The following is a 14161-nucleotide window of genomic DNA, read 5'->3' as shown; positions in this document are numbered from 1 at the left end:
TAATGACTCTGAGCATTCTTTCTGCCTAAGCAATCCCAGTGAGGATTTGTATTTTGCTGCTTCAAAGAAACATGGTATTTATTTACAAATACAATCTGTGGTCTGATCTTTCTCCTGTTTCTCATCTTCCCCAGACAGCAGGGGAAATATCAGAACCATTGATAATTGATCCTTCTGGTAGTGCAGCACAAAGCTGCCTCACATGGGTAACACCCATAAATACTCCTGGCATGAATTTCCCAGCCTGACAGGATAAACCACCACTTGTACCAGCTGTGGGAATTTGGCACGTGGCTGTGGAGTGGCCAGAAGTGAGCCTTGTGCTTGCTTTGAGGGAAAACATGAAGAAAAGAAGGAGAAAGCTGGTGGGATAACTCCTGGAGTGGTGCTGCTTGGTCTGGAGGAGAGAAGGATTGGGGGAATCTCATCAATGTATATAAAACATGTGAAAGGAAAATGCAAAGAGGACAGAGCAGTCTATGGCCAGTGGTGCCCAGGGAGAGGATCAGAGACATTGCACAAGGTGGAACACAGGAGCTTCCCTCTGAACACCAGGAGCCACTTTACCGTGAGGGTGACCAAGTGCTGGCACAGGTTGCCATGACAAGTGGTGGAGTCTCATCCTTGGAAACATGCAAAAGTCATCTGGGCATGGCCCTGGGCAACCAGCCCTGGCTGACCTTGCTTTAAACAAGAGGGTGGACCAACCAGTGCCTAGATGTCCCTTTCAACCTCAGCTGTTCTCTGATCCCATAGGATTTTGTCATCAATCTGAAGGAGTGGGGAGAGCCTCCTGGCAGCAGGAAGGAGGTCAGTCCTTGTCCTGCTGAGCATGTGCTGAGCAGCAGCTGTGCCCCAGCTGTGCTGTGCCTGCACAGACACAGCAAGTTTCAGAGCTGTGGTGTGATGCAAAACAGCTCCCATCTGGTGCCCCAGCTCTGCTGTCACACACCCGAACAATTGCAGAGAGCTGAGATGAGCAAGGCAAAGGGTCACAGAGCACCTCTGTTAAATAAATAAATAAGAACAAGAGAACAACTTAAAAAGTGCTGCAAGTGAATATTTGCCACCCACTGAGCGTGAGTGTGCTCAGAAGGGAAGATCTATAACCTCTTCACAGACAAAGCTGTGGGTCTACACCACATCTCACAGCCCAGCCTCTGTCAAAACTGTTCCAGTGTCTTCAGTCCAGAGAACACTCTGGAAGTCTTTGACCCATCCCTATGCACTGCTGCAATCATAGAATCATAGAACTGATTGGGTTGGAAAAGCCCTCTGAGATCATAAAGTCCAACCCTTGGTCCAACTCCAGGCCCTTTACCAGATCATGGCACTCAGTGCCACATCCAGTCTCAGTTTAAAAACCTCCAGGGATGGGGAATCCACCTCCTCTCTGGGCAGCCCATTCCAGTGCCTGATTACTCTCTCTGGCAAGATATTTTTTCTGCTATCCAACTTAAATTTCCCCTGGCAGAGCTTAAGCCCCAATCAGATCTTTACTGCACAATAAAAGTAATGGTGGAATTTTATTTCCAAAGCAGGGCTGAACACAGATCATGCTCCTACACGTGAATTAAATCCATGTTTAATTTGAAGGAATTCTCTTGCTGGCTGCAGTGGGATGAAGCACACGATTGCACACAAAGAAAACATTAGTTAAGAAGTTGTTGGTGCTACAAAGTGCTGTGGTTTGACACAGGCACGAGATTTTGGGGTGGTGCCTCTTTCTGAGTAGAAATGGCAGGATTGGAAAACAATGGACAGTCCATTGCTCACTCAGACAACCCTGATCTGCCAGCATGATAAAAATGCTACCATGATAATTTTGCTCTAAGGGAACAGGCCAACCAGCATGTGCATGAACTAGAGGAGTGAGACAAGAGTGGCCCCAGGAAGAAAACAAAAAAAAATTGTACATTGACTCTTCTAATTCAAAGGCCATGACTCTCCACAGAGCAAAAATGGTACCAATCTAGTCCTCAAGAAATGAGTCCCAACAACTTAAAGCTGACAGAGTCACAAGAGCAGCAAAGCCAGGACTAGAACAGATACCTTTTATAAAGACTGGGGTGGAAATGGACATAAGATTTTTCAAATAATTTGCTTTCTAGCAACTGAACTTTCAGCATTTATTTCAGCAGACTCACCAAGTCTAAAATGGTCAGGGGACAGAAATAATCCCAGACATTTTAGCAAGTGCACAATGCAGTGAACTACACTTGTGTCCCAGTGCTGACTCACAAGTGATCTTTGAATCTAGGATTTTTTTCTCCTTTTACACATTCATGAGAAGAATGAGAAGAATGGATTGTGTCAGTGTATTAATTTATGATAGTGTTTTAATCACTATAACTCAGCATGAATATATCTGGGAAAAGTAATTTACCATAATAACTAAAAACAGAAATAAAACTTTTTTTGGAAAAAACAATGATGAGAAATGTATTTCTTGTCTGCTGGAGTAGTAGGGAGGAAAGATGTATTTTGAAATACAATAAAGATTGATCAGAGAGGAAAAAAAGTATATTTAGACACTAAAAGCCATTAAGCTAATTTACCCAATAAATTCAGGAAATTAAAATCCAGTATGCATTTGGTCTAATGAAAGCCAGGTATGAATTATTCCAAATTACACCTTCATTTCAGATGCACATGCAATTTTTACCATATTGAATCACTAAGAGCAATTGTTTAAGGAATGTTCTCTGCTGACCTAAATAGATTTATCTCAACTCTCAGACAGAGGGATGAGGATGAAAGTGCAGGAGCACAGCAGTGCTTTTCTTATGGTTTTCTCCTCTCCAGAAAACCTGTTTTCTCTTTCCTTACTTGTTCCTGGCCTGGCATCAGAAACATCCACCAGTGGTCCTGTGGCTTGTGACACGGACTGGTAATGAACTGTGTGGGTGACAGTCAGGGACTTCTGCTTGGATGTCTCTCCAAAGTCAGCATCAGTGAGCAGAACTGTTGATCTGTCATCTGTAAGTAAAAAACCAACCCATTAGATAATGAGTAGTGAATTTTGGGTTTGCCTTCCTAAGTCCTCAAACTTATTTTCAGCTGGGCATGACCACGGACAGAGGCAACTCCTCCTTCCCTGCAGGACCAAGGGTGGCTTTGGAGCCACCACAGCTTGGGAGCCTCTGAGTTTACACTCAAAGTTCACACAATACTGAGGAATAAGTGTGATTTTCCTTGTGATTTCACCTCAGAGATGTGCTTTCGATGCAGACTATTAAACATCCTCCCCAAAAACTGGTTTGTGTGTCATCATTTTCATCCCTATTTTCTTTGTTCCCATTTTTGAAACACTGCCCTCTTTCCCTTCATTTCCAGAGAGCTCAGATGAGCTTTTCAAGGACATATTCATTTCTTTTTATTGACATGATTTTTAATGTCCTCAGTGAAACCACCCATGTCGTTAGGTAATGTTGCTTAATTTTTTAAAATTATTTTTTATAATTATTTTTATAATTATTATATTATTTTATAATTATCAATTGTGATCTCTGTATTGTTTTTTGGCTTTTTTGTTCTAAAGAGGAATCTGGTCCTCTTGATAATGGATGGTTTAAGAGCAATAAATCTTTCACTGCCTTTGTTGTGGCAGAACAACTATTTGGTGTGTTATCAGACTTTCTTTTGCATTCTTTAAAGTCTTTTTATCCATTCAGAATAGCAATAAAAGCCACAAGGACTCCCCACTGTGCTATGTTAGAGAGATTTGTGATGTATTCTAAGGGGACTGGCAGCTGTAGGGTTTTTGGGCATTTACCAGTCAGCAGAGGTTGATCTGCTCCTTATAAGCACTCCTGGTTTTTGTTTTGGTTTTCTTTTTAACTTGACAAGACACCATTAGTGCAAACAGTCCTGCACAATAACAGAACCAGCATTTTTTACCCAAAGAAGGCCGTAAATAGAATAAGCATTAGGAAATCAAATCACTCTGTCTCTGGCAAAAGATGAGCTCTTATTCAGGTTGGGAATAAAGCCTCTTGGCAGTAAACTCTGTCAAACACTGCCAAAATCCCAGCTTATTCCGAGGGCTGTGTACCAAGGCCATGATCACATTGCTGCAGTTCAAGCACTAATAGTATTTTCACTATAACCCCCCACTGCTCAGCAGCTGTAACTCAAGAGCTGAAGCTGTTCTTTAGGATGAAGGGCAAACTTTGGGAAGCTCAAATCATGATTAAAAAAGTCTGTATTGCAGGTGAAGCATCTCTTACAATCTGGAATGGGCATGGACAGGAGATGCAGAGATGCTGCTCTCAGCTTGCTGACTTTCCTCTCTGGCCACACCATCCCTGGGATGCTGATAATTCTAAGCCATCAAAGGCTTCTATTACACAGATTTTTACTCAAAAAAGTAGGGTTAGAAGTCTAACAAGACCAACCAGGAGTGTCCTGCCACAGTGTGTACCCCTACAGTCATACAAGGCATTATTTTTATTCTGCTGGGTTTCCAGACATCTTGTGTTTAAATTATTTGGGGAGAAAAACCCAACACCAAACAATTCTGGTTTTCATGACAGTTCAACTGCGTGCCAGCCACATGAGACATGTTGGTTTCTTTTGTATCAAACAGTTTAGATTTGAGTCTTGCACAGATCCACAAAAGCTGAAAACTGATCAAAATGTTGATATATCATTTGCTATGAACAGGTGGATACAATATGCAACATGTAAGCTTTAGAAACCATCTGTAGGAAATCTTTAAACCCTGAGATTGTAGTTTCAGAATTTCATTTTCCTTCTAAGCAATGCCAGTGATCCAACTGCCCAGTCAGAGCCAAAAGAGAAATCAAAATGAAATTCATAAAACTGCCAGTCTCCAATTACATTTTCTTCAAGAGGCTCTTTCCAACAGCTTCATTTTCCTAATGTCCTGCATTATTTTAAACACTGGACTGAGATTACTTAAAGTGGGAAATGACTCAAAGAGGAGAAAAATAAATCAGTTCAGTTTCCAAATTACTTTGTAGCTCTTTTTCTTCTTGATGTGTGCAGTGAGGAAAAGGTGTGGGGTAAAGAAATTCCACCTGAAAGTGCCTGTTACATCAAGCAGGGAAAAGAAAAGCTGCTCTTACCAATGGTCTCCATGGTGTCCCTCTCCTCAATGAGCAGCTGTGCTCTGGGGATGTCTATGTGCATCCTCAGTGTTTGCTGCTGCTTATTAAGTGTGTCTGATGTCCTGGTGTTCTTGCTGAAAACAGAAGAGAATTGAACACTTTAACTCTCAGCCTAAATGAAAAGATATTTGCAAACTTTCTCCTTTTAAATCTGATGGGCTCAAACAGAAATAATGTCACCATAATCATCCAAAACACTCACAGATCTTATTTGCCCCTCTTCAGAACAAGTGCAGAGCATTAACTTATTGCACATGATGAGCTGGTGGATGAATGCACAGTGTGGAGGGATTTGATCTATTCTTTTATCATAGGAATCTCCTGAAAAATTCATATGGTTTTCTTCAAGTGTTGTCACATAATGAAATTAGTGAAAACACTTTGGAAGATGGAAAGGTCCATCTTCATTCCTTGTGAATCTGAGCAAAGCAACACACAGCTGATCAAACAAGTTGGTAGGAAAACGCTGCCTTGAGTAATTTCTAATTATTTTTTTAATCTTTTCATTGTTTTTCATTAGGTAAATCCCAAACATCACTCGATTTGATAAATGAAAAAGTAAATTAATAACTAGGAATACTCTTAATAGATTGCATAAAATAAATAAAGGTTCTAATCCCATTGATGTTCCAAGACTAAAATTGCAAATCTTGTTTATATTCATGGATTATATTGAATTGATTGATGCAATATTCCAAAAAAGAACATAAACCTATTATTCTAACATCGTGCAAATTGAAACAATTTAATTTTAAAGTTTGTGTACCAGAAAATGACTTCTCAAATGAGCTGTCTACTGCAAGAAAATGAAAATGGATAGTGAAACTGAGTGCTGCAGTCATTTCTAGCATGGAGCTTGCACCAAGAAACCCTCAGATTGCACTAAAACCCCAGGAACTTTCTGCCCTTTTAGATGTAATTACTCTTTGGATGAAATGAAATATTTGAAAATATTTTACAGGGAGGCTGAGGAGAATTAAGACAAATCAGCCAGTGGTGTGATCCAAGTGCTCCAACTTCAAAGCACTTTAACACCAAGTGGAGGCTCATCTTCTGGTGTAAAATAGCTGTAGATCACTCAGTTTAATTCTGCTTTGGCAATGAAGTATTGTTGTTAATGGAATCAGCAGAGGACTATTAAGCTGCTTGATGATAAGCTCCTTCTTCCCTGGTGTGGCCCCAACGTAAGAGATTAATGCATGTGTGATGAGCCCACACCTCCAGGAAATGTGTGATAATTTCCTGCCTTCATGTGAGCAAGACCTGATTATCTCAGGTTTGGAGGTTCTCCTAGAGCCCTTTTTAGGAGGAATTTTCTAGTCATGTGGTCAGTGGTTCTGCTCCACATCCAAGAGTGAGACCTGCAAGGCTCACAGGTTCTCCTCTCTGGCTGAGTCTCATCTTCTGGATTTCTCTACCCTTGTGGTCCTCACCATCAATACTATCTGTGCATCTCCAACTTTAATGTCTCTGTCTTTTCCTGGGGGTAAGGTGGTTCTGTTTCCATATGTGCAGATGGACAGCTGAAATGCATTCAAACAGCCCACAACTGGTATCTCTTTAATCATCATGGATGTAAAATACCAGTAGAACCACCCAAGAGCTCCCAGAATTTTCTCCATATATAATCAGTGGATAATAGTGGTCACAGGGTTTATTAGGAACATAAATTTTCAAAGACATTTAGTATTGTCAAATGCAGATAAATTCCACACTGACATTCTCAAAGTCTCCACATGGATTAGAAGCCACTCTCCTGTTGGTTTCCACTTAAGTTGCTGAAATGTTAAAAGAATCAGAGACCAATATATTATCTCTGTGCCAAATATGCTTGAAGACCTGCACCTGAAAATTTGGACTACTTTGGGCTTGTCCAGAATTGTAGAGCAAACCTACGATCAAGTAAAAAACTGAATTTTTGATGTCAAATTTCAATAACCCAATAGTTACAGGATACATCCAGTCAGATAAAGAGAATCTGTGCAGTGCAAAACTGAGTGTAATAAATGCATCATTGCACCCCTCGTCATTCACTGAGGATGCAGGAGACACAGGGAGCAAATCAGACATCTTGTCCAGGGAATGCAGATCCCAGAATCCCAGAGAGAGCTAGAACTTCTTCTGCAGGATGAATACTCTATATTTCCATTCTTGGAAAGTGCTCAACTGCACAGAAAATATTGTTTGGACCACAGGGAGCAGGAGGACAGTTCCCCAGAACTGCAGTTGTATTGTTCACCTGCCAAGAGAGAATTCCCAATCCCACTCTTGTCTCCAGGGATAGCTTTATGCAAAATACATGGAAGGTCTTTCAAGCCAGAACTGGAATCCAGGGCTCTCTATATACAGGAATATTCCCTACTGTGCTCAAGAGTTATGCCCTGCATTGTGAGAGCTTTGCTCCTCCCCTGCTGGTCTAATTAATTCCACTTTAGGCAGCAATACAGTGACATGGGGTGTCCAAACACTGCACAGGCACTTGGCACAAGCAAGAGGGTTGCTGCTCATTAGGAGGCTGCTTCATTCTGGTCCAAGGAATTTTGAATTCTTTTTTGCAGACCCCACTAGCTCAACTTTCAAGTTATAAAACCCTAAAGTGCCAACAGCAACGAAGTGCCCCTAGGACTTGGAAAAAAGGCAAAGAGTTTTAGGCTTTCAATTTTGAAGGTTGGTGCCCAAGTATTTCCTAACCCAGGACAATTCAGGTATTTTAACAGTCTGGTGGATGAGGACTCCAGTGACTAATTCTTTAAAGAGAGAAAATATATCTACATCTATTTTTCTATATTTACAGACAGAAAATTCCCCAAATACAAGCATGCACTATTCTTTACCTGACAGACTTTGTAAGGATCTGTGTAGAATATAATTAATTCCTTCTGCTTCAAAGAATCCCTGAGATCCAAATTGTTAGGGACTGGGAGTCTGTCTGGGGAATGAGTCATGAAATCATAGATTCATAAAATGTCTTGGGGTGGAAAAGACCTTAAGGATCATCCAGTGCCACCTCCTGCCATGGGCAGGGACACCTTCCACTAGACCAGGTTGCCCAGAGCTCCATCCAACCTAGTCTTGAGCACTTCCAGAGATGGGGCAGCCACAGCTTCTCTAGGCAACCTCTTCCAGCACCTCAGCACTCTTTGAGTTAAGAATTTCTTCTATATGTCTAATCTAAACCTGCCCTTTGTCAGTTTAAAACCATTGCACCTTATCCTGTCATTATCTGCCTGTGTAAAAGGTCCCTCTCCCTCCTTTTTTAAAAGGTACTGAAAGCCCTCAATGAGACCTCCCCAAAGCCCTTTCCGTGCTCACCAACCCCAGCTCTCCCAGCATTTGCTGAAGCTTTTTACTCTAATAAAGTATCTACTTTTGGCCACTGTTTGGAACAGGTACTTGGGCATGTGGGCCTTTGGCTCTGATTGAGAACTGCTTTGAGGTACAGTCTGTGGAGAAAAGGGCCTTTTCCAGAGGAAGTTCTTTGTACAAGGCCTTTTGAGAGTGTACAGTTAACATAATATCCCCTTTTAAGCTGTCTTTCTGGATCTTTGATACAGAATTATTTATTTGAGCGACTGAAAATATCTGTGTGCACAGAAGGTTGAACATGTCAAGCTAGTTATGTAAAGGGATTGAATATGATGCTCTGTAAACTCCAAGTCATTCTGGGTCCTTGGCAGAGAGTCAGGCCAGCCCCACAGCTTCCTGATTGCCCAAGCTGGTTGTTGTAAAAACATATGGAAAACTAAATCTCATAAGTAATCAGCCTGACAGAGGAATATTTGGCCAGAAAAGATTCTTCACCTCGTGTTCAAAATTAAAAAGCTCACTGAAATGCTGAACTGATTCACAGTGCACGGTTGGAAGGGATGTGGCTGGACTGCTGCTTTCACCCAAAGGAACCACAAAAAAGCTGTGACTGTCCAGCAGCAGGGATTTTTATTTGTGACTTTAAGGTATCCACAACAATTTGCAGCTCCCTTTAAACTGCTGACTTTTGAGGCTTATCCTGTTCCACAGACATTTGACTTACACAGCCAAAGCCAGTGACTCTCAAAGCAAGGACTAAAGCTCTGCTCTTAATCCGCTTTCCACACGCTCATAAAAATCTCCTCAAAGGGAAAGATACACAAAGCTCTCTCCGTCCCTCACACCTTCCCACCAAGCAGGGAATCATCTTTTCTGCCCTCTCTCCAAATATCCCCTTTCTTGATATTTTTAGCATAGCAGATTTTGGTGAAATCTAAAAGATATATAATATATATTATAAGCTTTATAATATGTCACTGCTGCTTTGGAGAGGGTTTATTGTCCTTTGATTAATAATGTGGCACATTTTTCTGGAACATCTAGTGATGGTAGCTCAGGTTTGGCTGAGGGTATTTCACAGATTTATCAAGAGAGTTCCAAGTTCTGATGCATCTGCAAATGCAGGCCTATACCCCCTACTTCCTCCAAAATTATGATTTAATAGTCATCTGCCTTTGTCCACACTTTTAGAAAAGAAATATAAAATATGACTACTTAATAAAAACAAAATTATTTGTTAATAAATGAGATGAGAGATGGCTTGATGGTCATATTTTGATGCTGGTGAAAGAAAAAGCAAAATGAAATGGTGGCAGATGAGTTACCTTAAAAAGCAGCTCTGAACTAAAGGCTGAGAAGGGACGTGGCTGCTCTCTGAGTGCATCAGACAGGGAGGGAAAAGTCTGAAGGCCACCATCACCAAAGGAAAAAGTGGGTCAAACCTGGTTTGGTCCAGTTTTCTAAGTGTCACAGGAGTGAGACTCTGAAACAGCCTTGCAGAGGCAGCCACAAGACTTGGGAAGCCAACCAGGGGGAAGCCAACCAGTTTGCAGGGTTGTTATGAGCAGTACCCACTTGCACTGAATGTTGCCATGCAGGAGTCTGAGCCAGCCCTGGTTCCCTAAGGGAGCAGCCTGGCTGCACATGCTAATTGGTGCTGCTCTCTGGGACACCAAAGCCACCAGAGCACACAGTCCTGGAGCTGCTGAAAGCCACAGTCTGCTGCTGGCAGGGCTTTCTCTTGGGCAGACAGGGAGGGTATGACCTGACCTGCATGACTACTCTTGTTAACATCAGTGGGCTTATTCAGATGCATTTGCAGACTGATGGCATAAAGCTGAATTTACACTAAACCCATCTGTCACCATGTCTTTAGGAAGTATATTCTTACAACAGGATGTGAAGTTTATCATGGGGGACGAAGTTCAGAGTATGGTTTGTTTGGAAAAATATCTGTGACATTCTCAAATTTGTTGCTCAAATATAAAAATATTTTCCAGCAAACCTAAATTCACTTGAACTTAAAAAGAGTCCCTTGATGATCCCAGTTTCAAATCTATGCAGCAGTTCTAAAGTTCAATATTTTCCCTAGACAAAACAATAAACACTGAAGATATGAAATTTCCATCTTTGAAAGAATTGTGGTGCCAGACTAGTCATTATGATGCAATTCAACAGCTAAATTAGATTTCTGAATGCTGAGTTGATGGAACAGAAGTGAAAAATAATAAATGGATTTACCTGTTCTTCTATACCTTTGGGTATAAGCAGCTAACAATAGTGAATTACATAAACATAGCTGTAAAGTTTAGAGACTTTCACATCCAGAGATGTATTGCTTTTAATCAGGTGATCTCTGAAGAGCAACTACTTTGATACATATATTATGTATATGGTTTTTGGAATAGGAAAAATGTCCGAATGGACCTACACAGTTTCTATAATTTAACATGCTAACACAAGTTATCAAGATTTTATCATTGTGTTCCCTCACAGATACTGCCCACAAATTGTTTTCTTTCTCCCATTTCAAACCATCAAGTGTTCTAGTTCTTAACAGGCAGTCAAATGGTGTGTTTGGAAAAAGGGGTTAGGAATAGAAAGGTGACTTCCCCAGTTGTCCCTACAAGAATTTTTAAATATGAAGCTGTAGTTGACAGACATCTTTCAATTTTAAAAAATATTAAAGCTATTCTTACCTCATTAGCATTTCAGCCAAACTCTTTGCATCTAGAAGAAAACAGAAGAAATGTCATCACAAAAGAAAATCTATTTGATAGACGCATTATTAGGAAGGAAGTGATTTGAATCAGCCATGTGTAAGACCACTGCTGTTTCTCAGACCAGTGGCAAGAATAAAATAGTCTCCAAAAGTCCTTACTTTTGCTGAAACTGCCTTTCAGCCCCAAACAGCCCAATTAGTTCCTCAATGGCACAAAAGATGCTTAAGGAGGTAGAAGCTACCATTGGCTTAACTGGAAAAAACCTACATAAATATATTAGAAGTAGGAACAGTTTAACAAGTAACAGGGATCTCTGTGCAATTCCAGAATCACTGAGGCTAGCAACGCCCTGCCAGCCCCTGGAGCCCACCCTGTGCCCGATGCCCACCTTGGCAAAGCCCTGCCAGCCCCTGGAGCCCACCCTGTGCCCCATGCCCACCTTGGCAAAGCCCTGCCAGCCCCTGGAGCCCACCCTGTGCCGGATGCCCACCTTGGCAAAGCCCTGCCAGCCCCTGGAGCCCACCCTGTGCCGGATGCCCACCTTGGCAAAGCCCTGCCAGCCCCTGGAGCCCACCCTGTGCCCCATGCCCACCTTGGCAAAGCCCTGCCAGCCCCTGGAGCCCACCCTGTGCCGGATGCCCACCTTGGCAAAGCCCTGCCAGCCCCTGGAGTCCACCCTGTGCCCAATGCCCACCTTGGCAAAGCTCTGCCAGTCCCTGGAGCCCACCCTGTGCCCAATGCCCACCTTGCCCCCAGCACTGAGCACTGAGTGCCACGGCCAGTCCTGCCTTGGGCACCTCCAGGGCTGGGCACTCCAAACCTCCCTGGGCAGCCCCTGCCAGTGCCTGCCCACCCTTTCCAGGCAGAAATTCCTCCTGATGTCCAACCTGACCCTCTCCTGGCACCAACTTGTTTGGTTGCTCTCAAGTATGAATGTTTTTCCTTTAGCCATAAATCAAAACTACTACTGGGTCTTCAGAGAACTCTCTACACACAAAACAGGACACGATTTATTCCCACATGGATCAGCCCTACAAAATGAGGCTCTGCTGAAGGAAAACTGTTCCTTCTGTTGTTGTCATTGCTGCTATTATTAGTAGAAGATCCTTTGGGGCTGTAATTATTTCGATACTTATATCAAAAGACACAGCTGAAGTTTGGTTTTTCATGCAGGTTTTTGTAAAACTTCATCAACATAATACAATAATTTAATTTCTGTAGTATCATTCAGCAAAAATAGACAGCTCTGCTTTGTTCTCCTGCAATCTGCTGCTAAACAAACTCAGTTAAAAATGCTGACTGCAGGGTCCTTAAGTATATCACACCGCAACAAAGCAGCCTTTTGTGCAACCAAGTGAAGCAAATCTGAGAAGAAAACAGTTCCAAGTTCTGAGTCTTCAAACAACTCTCCTTTTACGTGAAACTTTATATTACTTCTTTTATCTGCTTCTTGTATATCTACCAGCACCTGCCAAGGCATTTACTGAATTTGTCATTGTTTTCTCCATCTCACCTTTTTTATTCCTCAGCCACCTCGTGGGTTTCCAACACCTACAACAATTTCCTTAGCAGTGATCCTATTAAATATCCTGCCTTTAAAATTCAAAGGCTGAAGGTAGAAACAAACCACCATCTTAATGCATCTCTCCAGCTCGAGTTTTATCAATTTTTAAAAGGAATGGACAAAGGGCTCTTTTTATTCATTAAAAAACTCAACGAAACACATTTCGTTCCCTTTCTGCACAGCTTCTATCACACAGAGCCAGTCTGTCTGCCTTAGCCTTTATTCACACACAGACTATTCTGGGTTGGAAGGGACCCACAAGGATCATCCAGTCCAACTCTTAAGTCAATGGCTCACACAGGGGATTGGATCCATGAGCTTGGCATTATTGCAACCACGTTTTAACCAACTGAGCTAATCTCATTCCTCAATTACTACTGGAGAAGCTGGAATTCAGTGCTTTCTCCAGGTCTGTTTGCTCCACTCCTTCATTTGTAATCCCTTCCCATTCCTTTCCAGCACCAGGCACGGCAGATTCTTGGTGAAGGAAATGGCTCTTCATCTCAGATGCCCCATCCAGTCCAAATCGTGGGTCAGTTCCAGTCCTCTCTGCTGCCCATGAGGGGCCAGGGGTGGCCCTTTGTGACATCACAGGCACCTTTCAGGGCCCTTTGTGACATGGCCATGGTGTTACCCAGAGCCCCTTGTGACATCACAGAGCCCTGTCCTGCCCCAGGGGTATATAAGGAGCGCAGAGCTCAGTCCAGCTCTGGGAGTGGATCCCCCAGGAGGGAGCAGCTCCCTAGGGGTCCCTCCCCTCACTCTCCCTCTCTCTCTCTCTCTCTCTCTCTCTCTCTCTCTCTCTCTCTCTTTCTCTCTCTCTCTCTCTCTCTCTCTCTCTCTCTCTCTCTCTCTCTCTCTCTCTGCAGGATGAGGAGGTGGATGAGGGGAAGGAGAAGCCCAAGGCCCAGCCTGCCCAGGACTCCTCTGCCTCCCCGAGATGGACCTCAGGCTCTCCCAGGTCAGGATCTCAGCCACAGCAGCAGCCAGGTGCAGTGACGCTGGGGCTGCCTCCCCGAGATGGACCTCAGGCTCTCCCAGGTCAGGATCTCAGCCACAGCAGCAGCCAGGTGCAGTGACGCTGGGGCCAGGGTGATGTATTGTTCCTTCCTCTCATCCTTCCTCCCTTCTTCTTTCTTTCTTTCTTTCTTTCTTTCTTTCTTTCTTTCTTTCTTTCTTTCTTTCTTTCTTTCTTTCTTTCTTTCTTTCTTTCTTTCTTTCTTTCTTTCTTTCTTTCTTTCTTTCTTTCTTTCTTTCTTTCTTTCTTTCTTTCTTTCTTTCTTTCTTTCTTTCTTTCTTTCTTTCCTTTCATTTATTTTATTTTATTTTATTTTATTTTATTTTATCCATTCCTTTCTGTGACAAAGAGTTGTCCCAATGGGAAGATGTCACTCACAAAGGGCCCTCCCAAGCCCATAACAGCAATGACAAGAAGA

General features: G+C 42.5%; 1 protein-coding gene across 1 annotated transcript in view; it reads right to left on the bottom strand.

The window, feature by feature from the left end:
- The window catches only part of DSCAM (DS cell adhesion molecule), a 465618-nt gene that overhangs the window by 26013 nt on the left and 425444 nt on the right, over nt 1-14161 (bottom strand). The window contains exons 28-30 of the mRNA XM_071566625.1: nt 11138-11168; nt 5091-5206; nt 2830-2979 (exon numbers count right to left, since the gene is read on the bottom strand). Of these exons, the coding sequence (XP_071422726.1) occupies nt 2830-2979; nt 5091-5206; nt 11138-11168 (297 nt within the window). The remainder of the gene's footprint in view (nt 1-2829; nt 2980-5090; nt 5207-11137; nt 11169-14161) is intronic.

Source organism: Pithys albifrons, chromosome 1 (genome assembly GCF_047495875.1).
Source record: "Pithys albifrons albifrons isolate INPA30051 chromosome 1, PitAlb_v1, whole genome shotgun sequence".
Lineage (NCBI taxonomy): Eukaryota > Metazoa > Chordata > Aves > Passeriformes > Thamnophilidae > Pithys > Pithys albifrons.
Note: the sequence above shows the minus strand (reverse complement) of the source record. Positions and strands in the feature narration are given on the sequence as shown.